The sequence below is a fragment of the Aquarana catesbeiana genome, linkage group LG09, assembly GCF_042186555.1.
Source record: "Aquarana catesbeiana isolate 2022-GZ linkage group LG09, ASM4218655v1, whole genome shotgun sequence".
Lineage (NCBI taxonomy): Eukaryota > Metazoa > Chordata > Amphibia > Anura > Ranidae > Aquarana > Aquarana catesbeiana.
Genome location: NC_133332.1, coordinates 78,522,203 through 78,537,848, shown reverse-complemented (window position 1 = coordinate 78,537,848; position 15,646 = coordinate 78,522,203). Strand labels below are relative to the sequence as shown.

General features: G+C 40.7%; 1 protein-coding gene across 1 annotated transcript; it reads right to left on the bottom strand.

Moving 5' to 3' along the window:
• Nucleotides 1-13,969: 13,969 nt before the first annotated feature.
• LOC141108944 (olfactory receptor 13F1-like) lies at nt 13,970-14,908 on the bottom strand. Its single transcript, XM_073600904.1, has one exon. It carries the CDS (start codon nt 14,906-14,908, stop codon nt 13,970-13,972), a length of 939 nt encoding a protein of 312 aa, XP_073457005.1.
• Between the last annotated feature and the right edge of the window lie 738 nt (nt 14,909-15,646).

The following is a 15,646-nucleotide window of genomic DNA, read 5'->3' as shown; positions in this document are numbered from 1 at the left end:
CGGCTGTGCCCTAGCCAATCAGAAGGAGAGTCCCGGACGGGACATCACTAGAGAGATATGGGGCTCAGGGTAAGTATTAGGCAGTGCTGGGGAGGCTGCTACACACAGAAGGTTTTTTATCTTAATGCATAGAAGATAAAAAAACCTTTTGCCTTTACAACACCTTTAATCATTTTCTATTCTCTTAAAACCTGAAAGACTAAGTTCCCCTTTGGGGAAAAATAATAAATGCACATATTTTTGCAGAAAAAAAAATGTGCATTTGTTATTTTTCACCAAGGAGCCTGCAAAGCATTGCACTCACAATAGATCAGAGGTGCAATGTCAGGCTACTGTAGACAAATCCTACAGTTTTCTGCCCGTACCTCTGTACTGGCTGTATGTTTGAAAGTTGCAAGGCTTGCAAATTACCTACGAGAGAGTTTTACCAGCTCCTTCACAGTTAATTGAGAACTGGAAGCCATCTGCCACCGTAGATGGAACTTGTAGCTTATTCATTCACAGATTGCTCTGAATAAATGACATGGAGCCCCATACAGCCACGCCAATTATGAAATTTGACAGTGGGTGTAAAGAAAAGAACCCCCATCTGGTGTCATGAGAAGGGGTTAGGAGAACATATATGTTAGTTGTAACATGCTGGAGCATGTTACAAGTAACATACTAAATACAGCTGTATCATGCTCCTAAAGGTGAACTTATTCTTTAAACATACTGTATAGATACACTTTAAGGAATCATTTACACCTGTGTCACTTTTTGAAGAGCGAACTATAGTGGATCACTATTCAGAGAGCAGTGCAGGAACCGCTGACAGACATTCAGGACTCTGGAGGTTAACCACTTGCCTGCCATATAGCAGAATGACGGCGGCAAAGTGGTTTCAATAACCTGACTGGGCGTCATATGACGTCCTCAGGATATCGACGCGGCGATCTGACGGAGACTCTTTACCACGTGATCAGCCGTGTCCAATCATGGCTGATCACGATGTAAATAGGAAGAGCCGGTGATCGGCTTTTCCTCACTCGTGTCTGGCAGACGCGAGTAGTGGAGAGCCGATCGGCTGCTCTCCTGACAAGGGGGGGTCTGTGCTGATTGTTTATCAGCACAGCCTCCCCTCGGGTCCTACCCAGGACCACCAGGGAAGCCGCCCAGGACCACCAGGGAAGCTGCCCAGGACCACCAGGGAAACCAGCCACACTGGACCACCAGGTATGCCCCCTAGACCCCCAGGGAAAAACTAATCAGTGCAAAGGCAGCTGCCAATCAATGCCCAGGCAGCTGCCAATCAGTGCCCACTCCAATGCCTACCACTGCCAGTGCCACCAGGGATGCCTATCTGTGCCGTGTATCAGTGCCGCGTATCAGTGCCAATCAGTGCCCACCAGTGCCACCCAGTGCCACCCATGAGTGCCCATCAGTGCTGCATATCAGTGCCACCCATCAGTGCCGCCTACCAGTGCCCATCAGTGCCGCATATCAGTGCCCGTCAGTGCCCGCTCATTGGTGCCACCTCATCGCTGCCGCCCTATCAGTGCCTGTCAGTGCCGCCTTATCAGTGCCCATCAGTGAAAGAGAAAACTTACTTATTTACAAAATTTTTAAACAAAAACAAAAGCAAAACTTTTATTTTTTTCAAAATTTTTGGTCTTTTTTAATTTGTTTCGCAAAAAATAAAAACCGCAGAGGTGATCAAATACCACCAAAAGAAAGCTCTATTTGTGGGAACAAAATGATAAAAATTTAGTTTGGGTACAGTGTTGTATGACCGTGCAATTGTCATTCAAACTGCGACAGCGCTGAAAGCTGAAAATTGGTCTGGGCAGGAAGGTGTATAAGTGCCCTGTATTGAAGTGGTTAAATAGAAAAAATGGAAAAATGGACTTTCCAGGCACCAATTATAGAAAAAATATATAATTTTTATTAAACACATAATACAAGAAAAGACATAAAAATATTGCAAAATAAATGTAACACTCAGCTAAACCTCTCCAATATGGATCATGAATGTCAGGACCATGTTGATGTGGACATGGGTGACTATACTAACATATAACACACAACAAAGCTCTATATGTTTTGCGAAAATCGCTTCTTCAGGAGCTTGATAAATATTCTAAGGAGAGAAAAAGGCAATCAATAACATTCATAGTAATTTGTAATAATGATATAAAGTCTCGAGAACTGCAGAGATTATCAAAACGGCAATCAAAGGGAGGCTAAAACCGAGGCATGCAAAGGGTGCACATTACATACTAAATACAGGTGTAACATGCTTCAAAAGGTGAACCTATCCTTTAAACATACTGTATAGAGGCACTTTATGGACTCATTTACACCTGTGTCACTTTTTGAAGAGCGAACTATAGTGGATCACTATTCAGAGAGCAGTGCAGGAACAGCTGACAGACATTCAGGAGGCAATACTGCCACTTCCTAAATGACTGTGTACAGATTCACTAGACAGAAGTGTGGTCAGTAGTCTGGGTTGGGGTTGGTAGCAGAGGCATGCAGTGTATTTGAGCAAACAACAGTAATCCAAAAGCAAGGTTAGAGAGGAAGTTGGGCCAGTAGCAGGATCAAGATGTGTATCAGGAACTGGATCACAGGAACAAGACTGAAGACCATTCAGCAAAGAACTAGTACAGAGCTCCAGTTTAAATAGGCTGGTTGGCAGCAGTGGACTTGAATACACGCTCACACGTGTGGGCTATGATTATTATTATACAGGGTTTATATAGCTCCAACAGTTTGTGCAGCACTTTACAACACGAGGGCAGACAGGACAATTACAGTACAATTCAATACAGGAGGAATTAGAGGGCCCTGTTTGTCAGAGCTTACAATCTAGGAAGGAGGGTCAATTGTAACAAAAGGTAATAACTGTGGGGGATGATCAGATGGAGGAAATTAAAATACAGTTGTTAGGTATGGGTAGGATAGGCTTTTCTGAAGAGGAGGGTTTTCAGGGATCATCTAAAAGCCAATAGAGTAGGAGATAATCGGACAGATTGGTGTAAGGAGTTCGATAGGATTGAAGAGGCTCTGTAAAAGTCCTGGAGGTGAGCATGGGAGGAGGTGATGAGGGAGCTAGAAAGCAGGAGGTCTAGAGAGGAATGAAGAGAATGATTAGGTTGGTATTTTGTGACTAGGCTAGTGATGTAGCTGGGGGCTTAGTTGTGGATGGCTTTGTAAGTTTTGTTAGTACTTAGAATTTAATTCATTGGGTGATTGGAAGCCAGTGGAGGGATGGACAGAGAGGAGTAGTAGACACAGAGCGATTGGTAAGGTAGATGAGTCTGGCAGCAGCATTCATGATGGATTGAAGGGGGGATAGACTATGTAGAAGTAAGCCAATAAGAATGGAGTTTCAGTAGTCGAGGCGAGAGATGACCAGGGAGTGAACTAAGAGCTTTGTTGTGTCATTGGTTAGAAAGGGGCATATTTTGGAGATGTTGCAGAGGTTGAGGCAGCAAGATTTGGACAGTGATTGGATGTGGGGCTTAAAGGGGAGTTCAGAGTCCAGGACTACACCTAGGACCTTGGCATGCAGGAATGGGTTTATAGCTGTGCCATCGATTTTGACAGAGAGATTGGGAAGGGGCATGTGGGGGAGGCCCCTTTTTGATAAATTGTTCCACAGGGATTCAAAGAATAATGATGTAGTAAAATTCATGCAATGCACTAAAATGCAACAATTTTTTAACTATATGTAGTGGTACCCCCGTAGGGGCTGCTGGATATTGTGGTCCCACCTGTCACCTCTGCCCAGCCCGGCATTCACTTCCCATTCACCTTAGAGACAATGAACAGTTCGTATGTTTGTTTTGTATTTGGCTGAGGGATTTTGAACTTGGATAGGGTAAAGGAAATTATGGAATGCCCAGAATCAATAGTAGAATCAATTGGATAATCAGTTGGAACCTCTTTTAATCTTCCAGAGCTCCAGCCTCCTCCAGCGCAACGCTTATTTGTAGACGGTTTCTCTCTCTCCTGTACAATACTTGGCTCCAGGCACAGCTAGCACATGGTAGGCCCAACTCTGACCCTGTTAGGCCTTTGTAACATGCCATTTGCAGGCAGAGACTGTGGGCCTCTTTAGTGTAGAAACCAATAGTGAAAGAAAAGCCTTTTAATGCTAGCTGGAGTATGGTGGACTACTGATCCCAGTCAGTCCTCTTCAGGCACTGCCAGCCCTCATAACTGCAGCTGCCTGACTCCACTGCCCATGACATCACAGTCTCTCCTGCTGACTCTACATCCATCTGAGACTGCACATTCCCAGTCCAGCTCTCACAACTGTGCCTGTTACTCACAAGCCCTCCTGGCTGCACTCCGGTGGATCCCTCCTGGAGACTAGCCCAGCAACACTAGCTCCCATTGTCCTTCTCGGTCCCTCTCTGTGCCTCCTGTCCAGATGCTTCTTTGTTTCTCAGAAAGGCTCCGACTTGCACCCAAACCCCACAGGCCCAAGGTCACCCCCCACCCACAGCCCCGGGGCCACCTCAAAGGCCCCAACAACCTAGTATATAAGTAGCAACTCGATTTGCACAGGACAAAACATATGGTTGGAAAACAAATAGGACACTCCACACAGGATGAGGATTCTTTGGTTGGGGCATTTAGAATGGCTTGCCTATTTTCATTTATGTGAATCCAGTGTGGCTTTGGTAAAGTTCTTATGCCGCGTACACACGGTCGGACTTTTCGTCTACAAAAGTCGGACAGCCTGTCCGACAGACTTCCGGCGGACTTCCGGCGGACTTGCAGCAGACTTTCTAACGAACGGACTTGCCTACACACGACCACACAAAAGTCCGACGGATTCGTACGTGATGACGTACACCGGACTAAAATAAGGAAGTTCATAGCCAGTAGCCAATAGCTGCCCTAGCATGGGTTTTTGTCCGTCGGACTAGCACACAGACGAGCGGATTTCGGGGTCCGTCGTAGTTACGACGTAAAGATTTGAAGCATGTTTCAAATCTAAAGTCCGTCGGATTTGAGGCTGAAAAAGTCTGCTGAAAGTCCGGAGAAGCCCACACACGATCGGATTACCAGCCAGCTTTAGTCCGTCGGCGTCCGTTGGACTTTTGTAGATGAAAAGTCCGACCGTGTGTACGCGGCATTAGTGTTTAGAAATCAATAAAGCATCAGTAAGGAATTTTTGAATACCAGTGCCTTCATAGCCAAATTTACTGTCACTCATTTAATTCAATTTTGGGATATTTCTAAATGTGTTTTATGATTTGTTTGATATTCTATAAATAGTTGACATTCAATAGCCTATCTCTTCTCATTGCAGCATGATCTCAAAATTATCTTCGCTCCTAATATTTGGTATCTTCTTTGTGTTCTCCATTTGTCTGAATGCCAAAATTGGGATGCCTTTAGAAGAAAGCACATTGCTCTTTCTTCAAACATTATTTGTACTAATGTCATGAATTGATACCCATTCCGCAGGTGACGCGGATGTAAGCAGCTGAACACCTTCATCCATGCTTCTGCAAAAACAGTACACAACATTTGCAGAGGTGTCATTTGATCTACAGACACAACGAGCACTGTGCCTTTCAGGTATACCACCTGTGTCAACACTTTCCACTGTGGTCATCATTGTATCTACAATGCTAAAATTGGCAGATGTGTTATTTGTGTACCATGTGAGCATGGGTCACCTGTGCACTTTGGTAGAGTAGGCCAATGCTAACAGGGTTTTCTGTATAACACATAATATACACCCTCAATTGTGTAACACACAATATACTCTCCTATGTATACATACAGTATATTTTCTCTGTAAAAATTTGTCATGATGACACTTTTAATTCCTGTTACATAAAATTGCAGCTTTTGAACATTATGGTCTAAAATCCATGTTTTTTTCCCAGTATTTGCTAACAAGTTCTTTAAAGAGGAAGTAAACCGCCGCCAATTTAAGGCAAAGTTATGTGTTACATTATGTGAAACTTACCTGCAAACAAAGCCCTCCACCGATGCGTTGTCACCACTGGAGGCCATATCCATCTTCACCCATCTTCCTTCCGGGTCCGCAGACTCCATATGTGTGACCGACTGGAGCCATGTGATGTCACTCCCACGCATGCACACGGGAGCCGACGGTTACGGCACAGGACCCTTATGGAGATGGCCGTTCCTTCAGAGCGCATGGGCTAATGACATCATCGGCTGCATATACAGTAAATATCTTCTAAACGGTGCACATTTAGAAATATCTTACCTATAGATATTTACAGTATCTATAGGTAAGCCTTAATATACTGTAGGCTTACCTATAGGCACAATTAATCTACAGGAGTTTACAACCACTTTAATGCAAATCACTAACATCAACTTAAATTTTAGTTTTTCAACAAAACGGGGTTGTTCATAAGGAGGGAGAAAAAAATAAGACAAGATAAACAACACAAAAGCCAAACAATCCAACATTCCAAATCCTAAAATTATATAAAAATGACTACAGATTTCATTGGACTAGCATGATACCAACTTAGTTGCACAAAGTAAAGAAAACAAAATCAAAAAGAAAAAATAGAGACAAAAATAGCATACAGGTTTAACAAAAACACAATAATCAACAACGATAATCATAATTTACTCCCCCAAGGATATTTATTTTGGGCTCATCTGCTTTTTTCCCAATACAAGTCTATGAGATTATGAAGGCTTGAAGCAAATGCAGGTCATGCAGGTCAGATGTAAGTCAACTCCAGGTCAAATGCTCCTGTCAATGAATTTCAAGGAATTCTGAATTCTGAAGCATCTCAAACTGATGTCAGGAGCAAATTTATTAACACAATTAACAAAGCCCAAAGTTCATTTTTACAGACACTTTAAATGATTTTGTAACCTTAAAGGTTAATTCCTTTATCATGAAAAAAATATAGCATGATAGCATTTGGTATCGTCCAGCGATACCAAATGAAAAGATAATGCAGCCAACAGTGAAGCCTGTAAAGTCATTTAAAAAAATGTATTCATAGTAACTTACAGTTTAGTACAGGAACAAGGGCATCTTGATATTCAAACGGCCGCGGCTCTCAGCATGCTAGCATCAGCTCGCCTGACATGTTTCATCCAACTGGGTTTTCATCAGAGGCATGGCTACTAGACACCAGCACGCCCTTTTATTTAAATGACCAATGGCGTCCATCCCGGAAGAACGAACCTCCGGGATGGCACGCCAACCGGAAGTGAGGTCAGTGGAGCGCAACACACACCATGTCTGCGCTCCATCGCCGAACACGTCCTAATACCTAAATGGTTAATGACGCTCATCACGGAGGGACCAACCCCCCGTGATGATGCGTCAACCGGAAGTGATGTCAGTGGAGCGCAGCAAACACCGCGCTTGCACTCCACCGCCAAGCAATCTGATATGGGTGACACCACTCCAAGAAAGGACAGACCAAACATAGTGAATGACTGGGCGGCACTAGATGAGTGTCATAAAAATGAGCAAACAAAAAATAAAATAAAATACAAACATTTGAATGAGCAATCTTAATAATGTCCATAAAGTAGATGATATTATTATAGGAGGCTACCTAGGAAGCACTCAATAAAAACGGTGTTTGAAATAAAATTCAAACAATTACTGATAGGGCTATCTAGCGGCAGACCAGAGAAACTGCTAATGTAAATAAACACAGTACTAATAATAAACAAAGCAATATTACTATTGACTGGATCAGCAATTGTTAATAAAGCTGTACACATCCCAGTCTACGTTCAGCCCAAAGGGAATGTAACATTTGAGGTCATAGATCCAACGAGTTTCCAACCGCGAGATTTCTCTCTTTGTCTCTTTGTCAGACTTCCTCACCAATGAGGTGTCAATCGATCTATGGCTATGAAAGTGGTTCCTACTGGATTTTTATTATGACATTCCAAGTAGTGCCGAGAAACAATGTGTTTAGGGAACCTTTTCCTAATATTTGCCAGATGTTCTTTAATCCTAACGTTCATGGCTCGCATAGTACTGCCGCATGGACAGTTCAATAGCTACAAAAAAAATTGAAAAAAAACAATATTTTTTTACTTTTTGCTATAATAAATAGCCCCATTTAAAAAAAACAAAAACGAATTTCTTTATCAGTTTAGGCCGATATATATTCTTCTACATATTTTTGGTAAAAAAAATAGCAATAAGCATATATTGATTGGTTTGCGCAAAAGTTATAGTGTCTACAAACTATGGGAAAGATTTATGACATTTTATGTCATTTTTATTTATTTTATTTTTTTTACTAGTAATGGCGGTGATCTGTGATTTTTAGCAGTATTGCGACATTGTGACAGACAGCTCGGACACTTTTGGGACCAATGAGAGTTGTACAGTGATCAGTGCTATAAAAATGCACTGATTACTGTGTAAATATCACTGGCAGGGAAGAGGTTAACACTAGGGGGCGATCAAGGGGTTAAATGTGTGTTCCCTCAGTGTGTTCTAACTGTATGGGGATAGGACTGAGTAGGAGAGGAGACATATCGCAGTTCCTACTTACTAGGAACAAACAACATGTCTCCTCTGACAGCACACAAATCCCTGTGCTGATGCTCGTGCACGCGATCGCGTGTGGCCGGCGGTGATCGCGACCCCCGGCCACATGCCTCGGGTCCCCCGCCATGCAGCGGACGTGCATCAGTGGTCAATCTATGATGAAGCGCATAGGGAGGAGCTTGTGACCAGACGTGGAGCGAGTGCATGCCGGGACCTGGCGGCCATCTTGTTGGTGATTTATGCTGTGGATACTACCTAGCAAACAAGTGTGTTTTAACAGTGATCATGTGAGTGCACAATCTTTCGTTTTATTACAAAAATTTTTTTTAAAGATTACTGCACCATGAGGTATTATTCCTTTGCATTTCATGGTCCACCCATATGTGAGGAGTTGATGTTATGAGCCTAGAGGAGGGAATGTGGAGATTTCATCATCCCTGTTTAATCTGCCTGGTGTATTGATCCTTGAGTGTGGATGTCAAGGCTATTTATATAATCCAAGGCTCATCTGACCCCTGTAATAAGGGTCCACAGAGGAGGGTAAGAGGCAGTATGTTTGGGTGTCGGTGGTCGCTTTCTTCCCTCTCTACACGATCAAGAGTTTTACCCCATGATGTGTGGTTCATATTGATTCCATCTAGGAATTTATATCTTATGTAGTTCATATTGATTCCATCAAGTAATTTTTTTATTTTAAGGACATTATTTTCGAGCGCTGCACCTTTTTCCCTATCTTAAAATAAACAGCTATTCCTTTAGAGCAATGAAATGTAGGAATCAGCTAAAATATCTGCTATGTACATTGATCGTCCAGAGGATAATGTTTTTTTCTTTACAAAAGTGAAGATATTATTTAAAGAAAAAATAAGCCTGCTGATGGGTTTACATTTCAGGCATCTGAAAAAGGGTGCTTGCACATATGTGTAGAAACTTCTTCTGTGTGTAGATGCTGGGACATTCAAATTCGGCAAAGCTTTGGTACTTTCTGATAGTAATAATGCCCAGCTGCCCTCTCCCTTCTCCCACACATATAATTAATAGAAATTAATGGGGGTGACAGGAAGTGCAGGCAAACAGTATAATGACTACAGTAATCCTTTTAAGAAACTAGCAAAATAAAAAAATATTTAAAAAGACAGAATATATGCTGCCTTGTCTAAGATAACATAAGGCAAGTCAGATTCTACTGCTGGTGACACATCACCAACAAAAGGCTTCCACTTACAGTATAGGTGTATTTGGGACTTTCAGAGTACCAAAAAAACATGAGTAAATGGTCTGAAATGAAAAGATCAATGTTTTTATTTGTATAAAACAGACTATAAAAGGAACAGAGAGCACATATTTCTCATTAACAATAATATATGATTACAGTATTCCAACACACATTGAATTTATTTTCCAACAGTTGTTCAAATATTAAAACCAATAATGTATTAATGTAGCTGCCATCCCATCACTTATAATTGTTAACTCCGCATAGAAGATTGATAGTTATAGAGCAGTACGAACAATCTGGATCATAATAAGTAGTAGGATTATGGCGTTGCCAGCTTTGATGCATTTTGAATTTGGCTTCCTCAGTCAGGATAAATAAGGATAAACAGGGGTTTATAATAATGCACGTTAGAAACCACAAGGTAGGTGTACAGTGCCACAAACAGGACAGGCATAGGGGCCCCTAAAAAGTGACCCATCCAGGGAGGACTATAGTGGGAGAGGAAAAGCCAGAGACATGGACAGTAGGCATCAATCTGTCCTTCACTGTAGAGTGATCAATATTCCAATAGTGTCCCCCTATAGCAGGGAAGAAGCCAGGACAGCTACAGTTGGTCAATCTTCTGGTAAAACATGTACCCCAACAACAACATCACGTTCCAAGAAAAAAGTGTTTTCAGCCGTTCTCTGCTCTTTTTTAGAGCCTATCACCAGTCCAGCCTTACTAAAGATTACCGAGATTGCACCACTCTCCTCAGCTTCATTCAGAAAAACAGGATATACATGTAACCACAGGACATATGGTATATTTTTAGGGGAAGCAAATACACTATATTGCCAAACTATATTGCCAAAGTTTTACTGTTGGACGAGAAGGCCTGGCTCTCAGTCTACACTCTAATTCGTCCCAAAGTGTCCTATCGGGTTGAGGTCAGGACTCTGTGCAGGCCGGTCAAGTTCCTCCACCCCAAACTCTCTTATCCATGTATTTATGGACCTTGCTTTGTGCACTGCTGCACAGTCATGTTGGAACAGGAAGGGGCTATCCCCAAACTGTTCCCACAAAGTTGGGATCATGAACTTGTCCAAAATGTCTTGGTATGCTGACGCCTTAAAAGTTCCCTTCACTGGAACTAAGGGCCAAGCCCAATCTCTGAAAAGCAACCCCACACCATAATCACCCCTCCAAATAGAACACCTCTGGGGTGAACTAGAGCAGAGACTGCAAGCCAAGCCTTCTCGTCCAATATCAGTGCCTGACCTCACAAAATGCGCTTCTGGAAGAATGGTCAAACATTCCCATAGACACACTCCTAAGCCTTGTGGACAGCCTTCCCAGAAAAGTTGAAGCTGTTATAGCTGCAAAAGGTGGGCCAACTCAATAGTGAACTCTACGGACTAAGACTGGGATGCCATTAAAGTTCATGTGCAATATAGTGTATATTATATGTTTTACAATATATAATTTTTTTTTTTTTTTACTGCTGTAAGTTCTTGCTAGTACTATATTTAGTACACTTTGCACTCCTTTGCTTATACATATTTTTGTGTATGGACCTTGCCCTGAGATGGAGTGTCCAGGTAAATTTTGTGCTTTTTTTACAGCTGGTCTGTAACCATTCTGAGTTTCGTGCGTGCATTTTTTTTCCCCTAAGTTCAAGACATTGAGTTGTCTCCAGTAGTTAGTGTGAGAAGTAACAATGTATTAGTTATGTACTGTATATTTATACACTTTAGACAGTTACTGAGGGTTTTGGTCCAGTGGTGTGGGCTAAGGGAATGTAATAAATGTTTGGTGCATACTTTCCAGAAGGGTCTTCCCTATTGGGTTTCTGCATAATGAGGAAGCGACTGGGGAAAGGGCTTTTCTCTTCTGACCTTTATTCCAGCTGGGTACTTGTGATTATAGATCAGGGGAACTTCAGGCGCCTCAATAAAGGGTACATCCACAGGGAGCAGAAAAGGAAGATGGCTGATTGTATAAAAGTCTTCTTTGCTGAAGAGTCTTCTTTGCTGAAGAGTGTTCTGAGAACTTGGAGGAAGGTGATATTGGTGAATATTATATATATATATATTTATTTATTTATTTATTTCAGGTACTTATATAGCGCCGTCAATTTACGCAGCGCTTTACATATATATATTATACATTCACATCAGTCCCTATACCCTCAAGGAGCTTACAATCTAAGGTCCCTAACTCACATTCATACCTATACTAGGGCCAATTTAGACAGGATCCAATTAACCTACCAGCATGTCTTTGGAGTGTGGGAGGAAACCGGAGTACCCGGAGGAAACCCACGCAGACACAGGGAGAACATGCAAACTCCATGCAGGTAGTGTTGTGGTTGGGATTCGAACCAGCGACCCTTCTTACTGCTAGGCGAGAGTGCTACCCACTGCGCCACTGTGCCGCCCATATATATATATATATATATTAGATCTCTCTGTCCATCATCTAAGTTACCGGTGACTGCCTACATAGGGTCAAGGGTCTACAATTCTGATGAAAAGAGGAGGATCCATAGGCCTGACAGACATTGACTGCTTTCACAGAATTATTGCAATCAGCTTTGCTGCTCCATGGTCAAGAACAATATTAACTGCTACTAAGATATCTGAGGCAACTTGCTTTTTTTTGAGGGGGGGGGGGGGGTGAATCCTGTGCCCCTAACCCTCTCTCCAGAATTCATTAAATAAATAAAACTAAAATTCTAAGCTTTTATCCCCACTATGACCCAAGGATGCTACCCTGAGAGTTTAGTGCTAGACTGCAACTTTACTTTAGGTGTCATCCTACGCTGCCCAGAAAGGAGGAGTGCTACATATGTATCTAATCAGTGCTGTTGGCATTTAACTTTTTGCACCTACTAAAACCCTCTGCTGAAATTTCATGTGTTTGATACTTTTTTTTATCCAGCACACCTGATTTATATCTATCTATGATACATTTATACTGCTCCTCAGCCTTGATGAGGGGTACGCAGATTTGCAGTAAGTACCACTGTACACCCAAAACCCAACCACAGGTGTTTACACTGGTGGTAAGTGAGAGTTGTTAATATTTATTTTTTGATTTTCTCCAATTGCTCTATTTGTGTTGGGGTCTAGGGGTATTTAATATTACTGGGTACCTAGTTAATGCTGCATTACAATAAGGGCAATATGAGAGATCCAGGGGAACCCATGAGGATGCTAAAACAGTTATGCATTTCAGTGCTCTTCATAATTAGTTAGTTTTAGCTTTTTTTTCAATTAGAAATTAGAGCTTCTGTAGTGCTCTTAACAAATGTTTCCTACAAAATTATAAACATACTGTATGTATGCCCACTACCTACACCTAAAACATTGTCTCTATATTATTTTCCACCTTTATATGAGCAATTTTCAAAGAGTTTACTACTATATAAGATTAAATCCAAAATGTAAACATTTTGTATGCTTTTGGGTCCCCTACTGTTGCATTCAAGATGGTGACCTCAGACAGTGGTTGTAGGCAGTAAGGGTTTTAGTAGAAGGGAAGCCTTTTAAGGGAGCATGGATAAGTGATGCAAGGTAAATTGACAAAGAATATGATTGGAAATGTGTTTATTACATTAATGAACTGACAATATGCCTCCAGTAAGGAAACTATCCCACGGCATACTTTGTAAATAGCATATTTTTGGCACACATTGCATGCTTTGTACATCATTTCAAGCAAAGTAACCATGTCATAGGGAACCAGGGGTAAGATATAAACTCCTTTATAGCCTCCTTGTTTAAAGAACAATACATATAATTCTCATGGTGGGTCCCCTCTTCTGGTGGACCTGGGGCAAATGCTTTATTTTTATTTGCTAGCACATATTAGGAAGTATGTGTTTTGTGATGTGATGGTAATGTTTCATAACTGTTATAACACATTTTACCGCGAGCCAAATACCCTTTGAAAGATAAGAAATTAAGATATAAGAAATGAAAATAGTTACAAATTGAATAATACCCAAATCATTATATACTGTAAGTGTCTTATCTGACTCATCATACATTTAAACATTTGAAGCTTGATACCACATTCACACATTAATTTAATCATGATGTTTAGATATCCATATATCCAAGTCTGAATATGTCCCATGTTCCTTACAGCTTCAATAATGCTTATTCTTTTCCAAATAAAAAGACATGCTTCTTTGCTTAGTGTGAAGCAAAATATATGGAAGAAATATTGGGAAACATTTAGGTGAATATTTTACTTCTATTCAACTTTCGTCCTAAAGCTACTTTTACATCTTTATTTTTTAAACTATAGATCAGTGGATTGAGCAGAGGGATGGCAACTGCATTAAACAATGCAAATAATTTCTTTGAATCCAGTGAGCTTGTTGAACTTGGTGTCAGGTATTGACTAGCAAGAATCGTATAGAGAAGGATGACCACTGTAAGGTGAGAGGAACAAGTGTAGAAGGCTTTATGTCTTCCAATGTTTGACTGGATCCTCAGTATGGCTGCTAATATAAAGATGTAAGGAATGAAGGTCAAAAGAAATGGGATGATAGTGAAAAGGAATAAACCTTCTATGAAGAATAATACATCCAAAAGGGAAGTGTTGCTACAAGTGATTTTCATCAAGGGGACAATGTCACAGAGGAAGTGATTGACTTCAACTGATGAGTAGCAAGAGAAACTAGATAATATCCCCACAAGAGGAGCAACAAGTAGGAAACCCAACACCCAACAGAGAGAGGCCAAAAAAGCACAATTTCTTTGGCTCATATTCAAATGGTAACGCAAAGGGTTACAGATGGCTACATAACGATCATAACTCATTGCAGTCAGTATAAATAGTTCATGTACTGTTAACGATCCAGACATGAAGGTTTGTGCCATGCAACCAGAAAATGAAATAGTTTTATCCCCAGTAACAAAGCTCATCAGGATCTTATGTAATGCAGCAGTAGTGCAAGTCATATCCACAATGGACAAATTAGCTAAAAAGAAGTACATGGGGGTGTGAAGATGGGAGTCCAAGCAGATCAAAAGAAGGATGGTCATGTTACCAACAAGAGTGATGAGATAAACCAAAAGAACTATGATGAAAATTGTAATTTGTATTTCAGGAACATCAGAAATTCCTTTAATGATAAAATAGTTTGTGATAGTGTGATTAACATACATCTGTACAGCTTTCTAGTACCTGAAATGAGAAGAAAGGAGACCTGCTTGCTTACTCATTTACTTAACATCATATTTTATTTTGTGGATGTAATCAGCTCGCCTGTGCGCTTTATTGTACCAATGGTAAACAAAGTGCCAAATTTGCATGTAAAAGTGTCATATTTGTGGCATAAAAATAAAAGCACATTTGCTAATCTAAAATAAGACAGAGGAAATAACTTTATTACATTACAAGTAAATAAGCTTGCCACTGTCTAATGAAAGACTTCTTAATCCTAAAGTCTATGTACATTTCTTATTATAATATTGGCATATGTCAATAAGATACAAAAAAATGCTAAAAATACAAGCAAACAAGCCCCCAAAACACAAAAATGACACATATTAAAAATGTTATAATTTGTGCGTTATATATTTATGCACATTTGAATATTTTTTTTATTTTTTTTAAATAAATTTTAATTCAAATGAAAGAAGCTAAATGTACATAAATCTTTAGGAACATATTAGCATTTAATAAAATGTAATCCTTGAAGGAAATTTCCCTTCATTTATTTTAGAAAAAATTGTTTAGCCGTGGTATTCGCTTTTCCTCTTATCAATAAACACTGTTAAAAAATACTGTATTTATTGGCATATAACCCGCACTTTTTCACCCTGAAAATCAGTTGCAAATAGTGTGTGCGTGTTATACGCCAATACTTCAATTTTAGCTGCCTCGGAGGGGACAGGGAGGGG

Excerpts from the sequence above, each read along its gene's own strand:
- LOC141108944 (XM_073600904.1), bottom strand. The coding sequence starts at position 14,908 with ATGTATGTTAATCACACTATCACAAACTATTTTATCATTAAAGGAATT.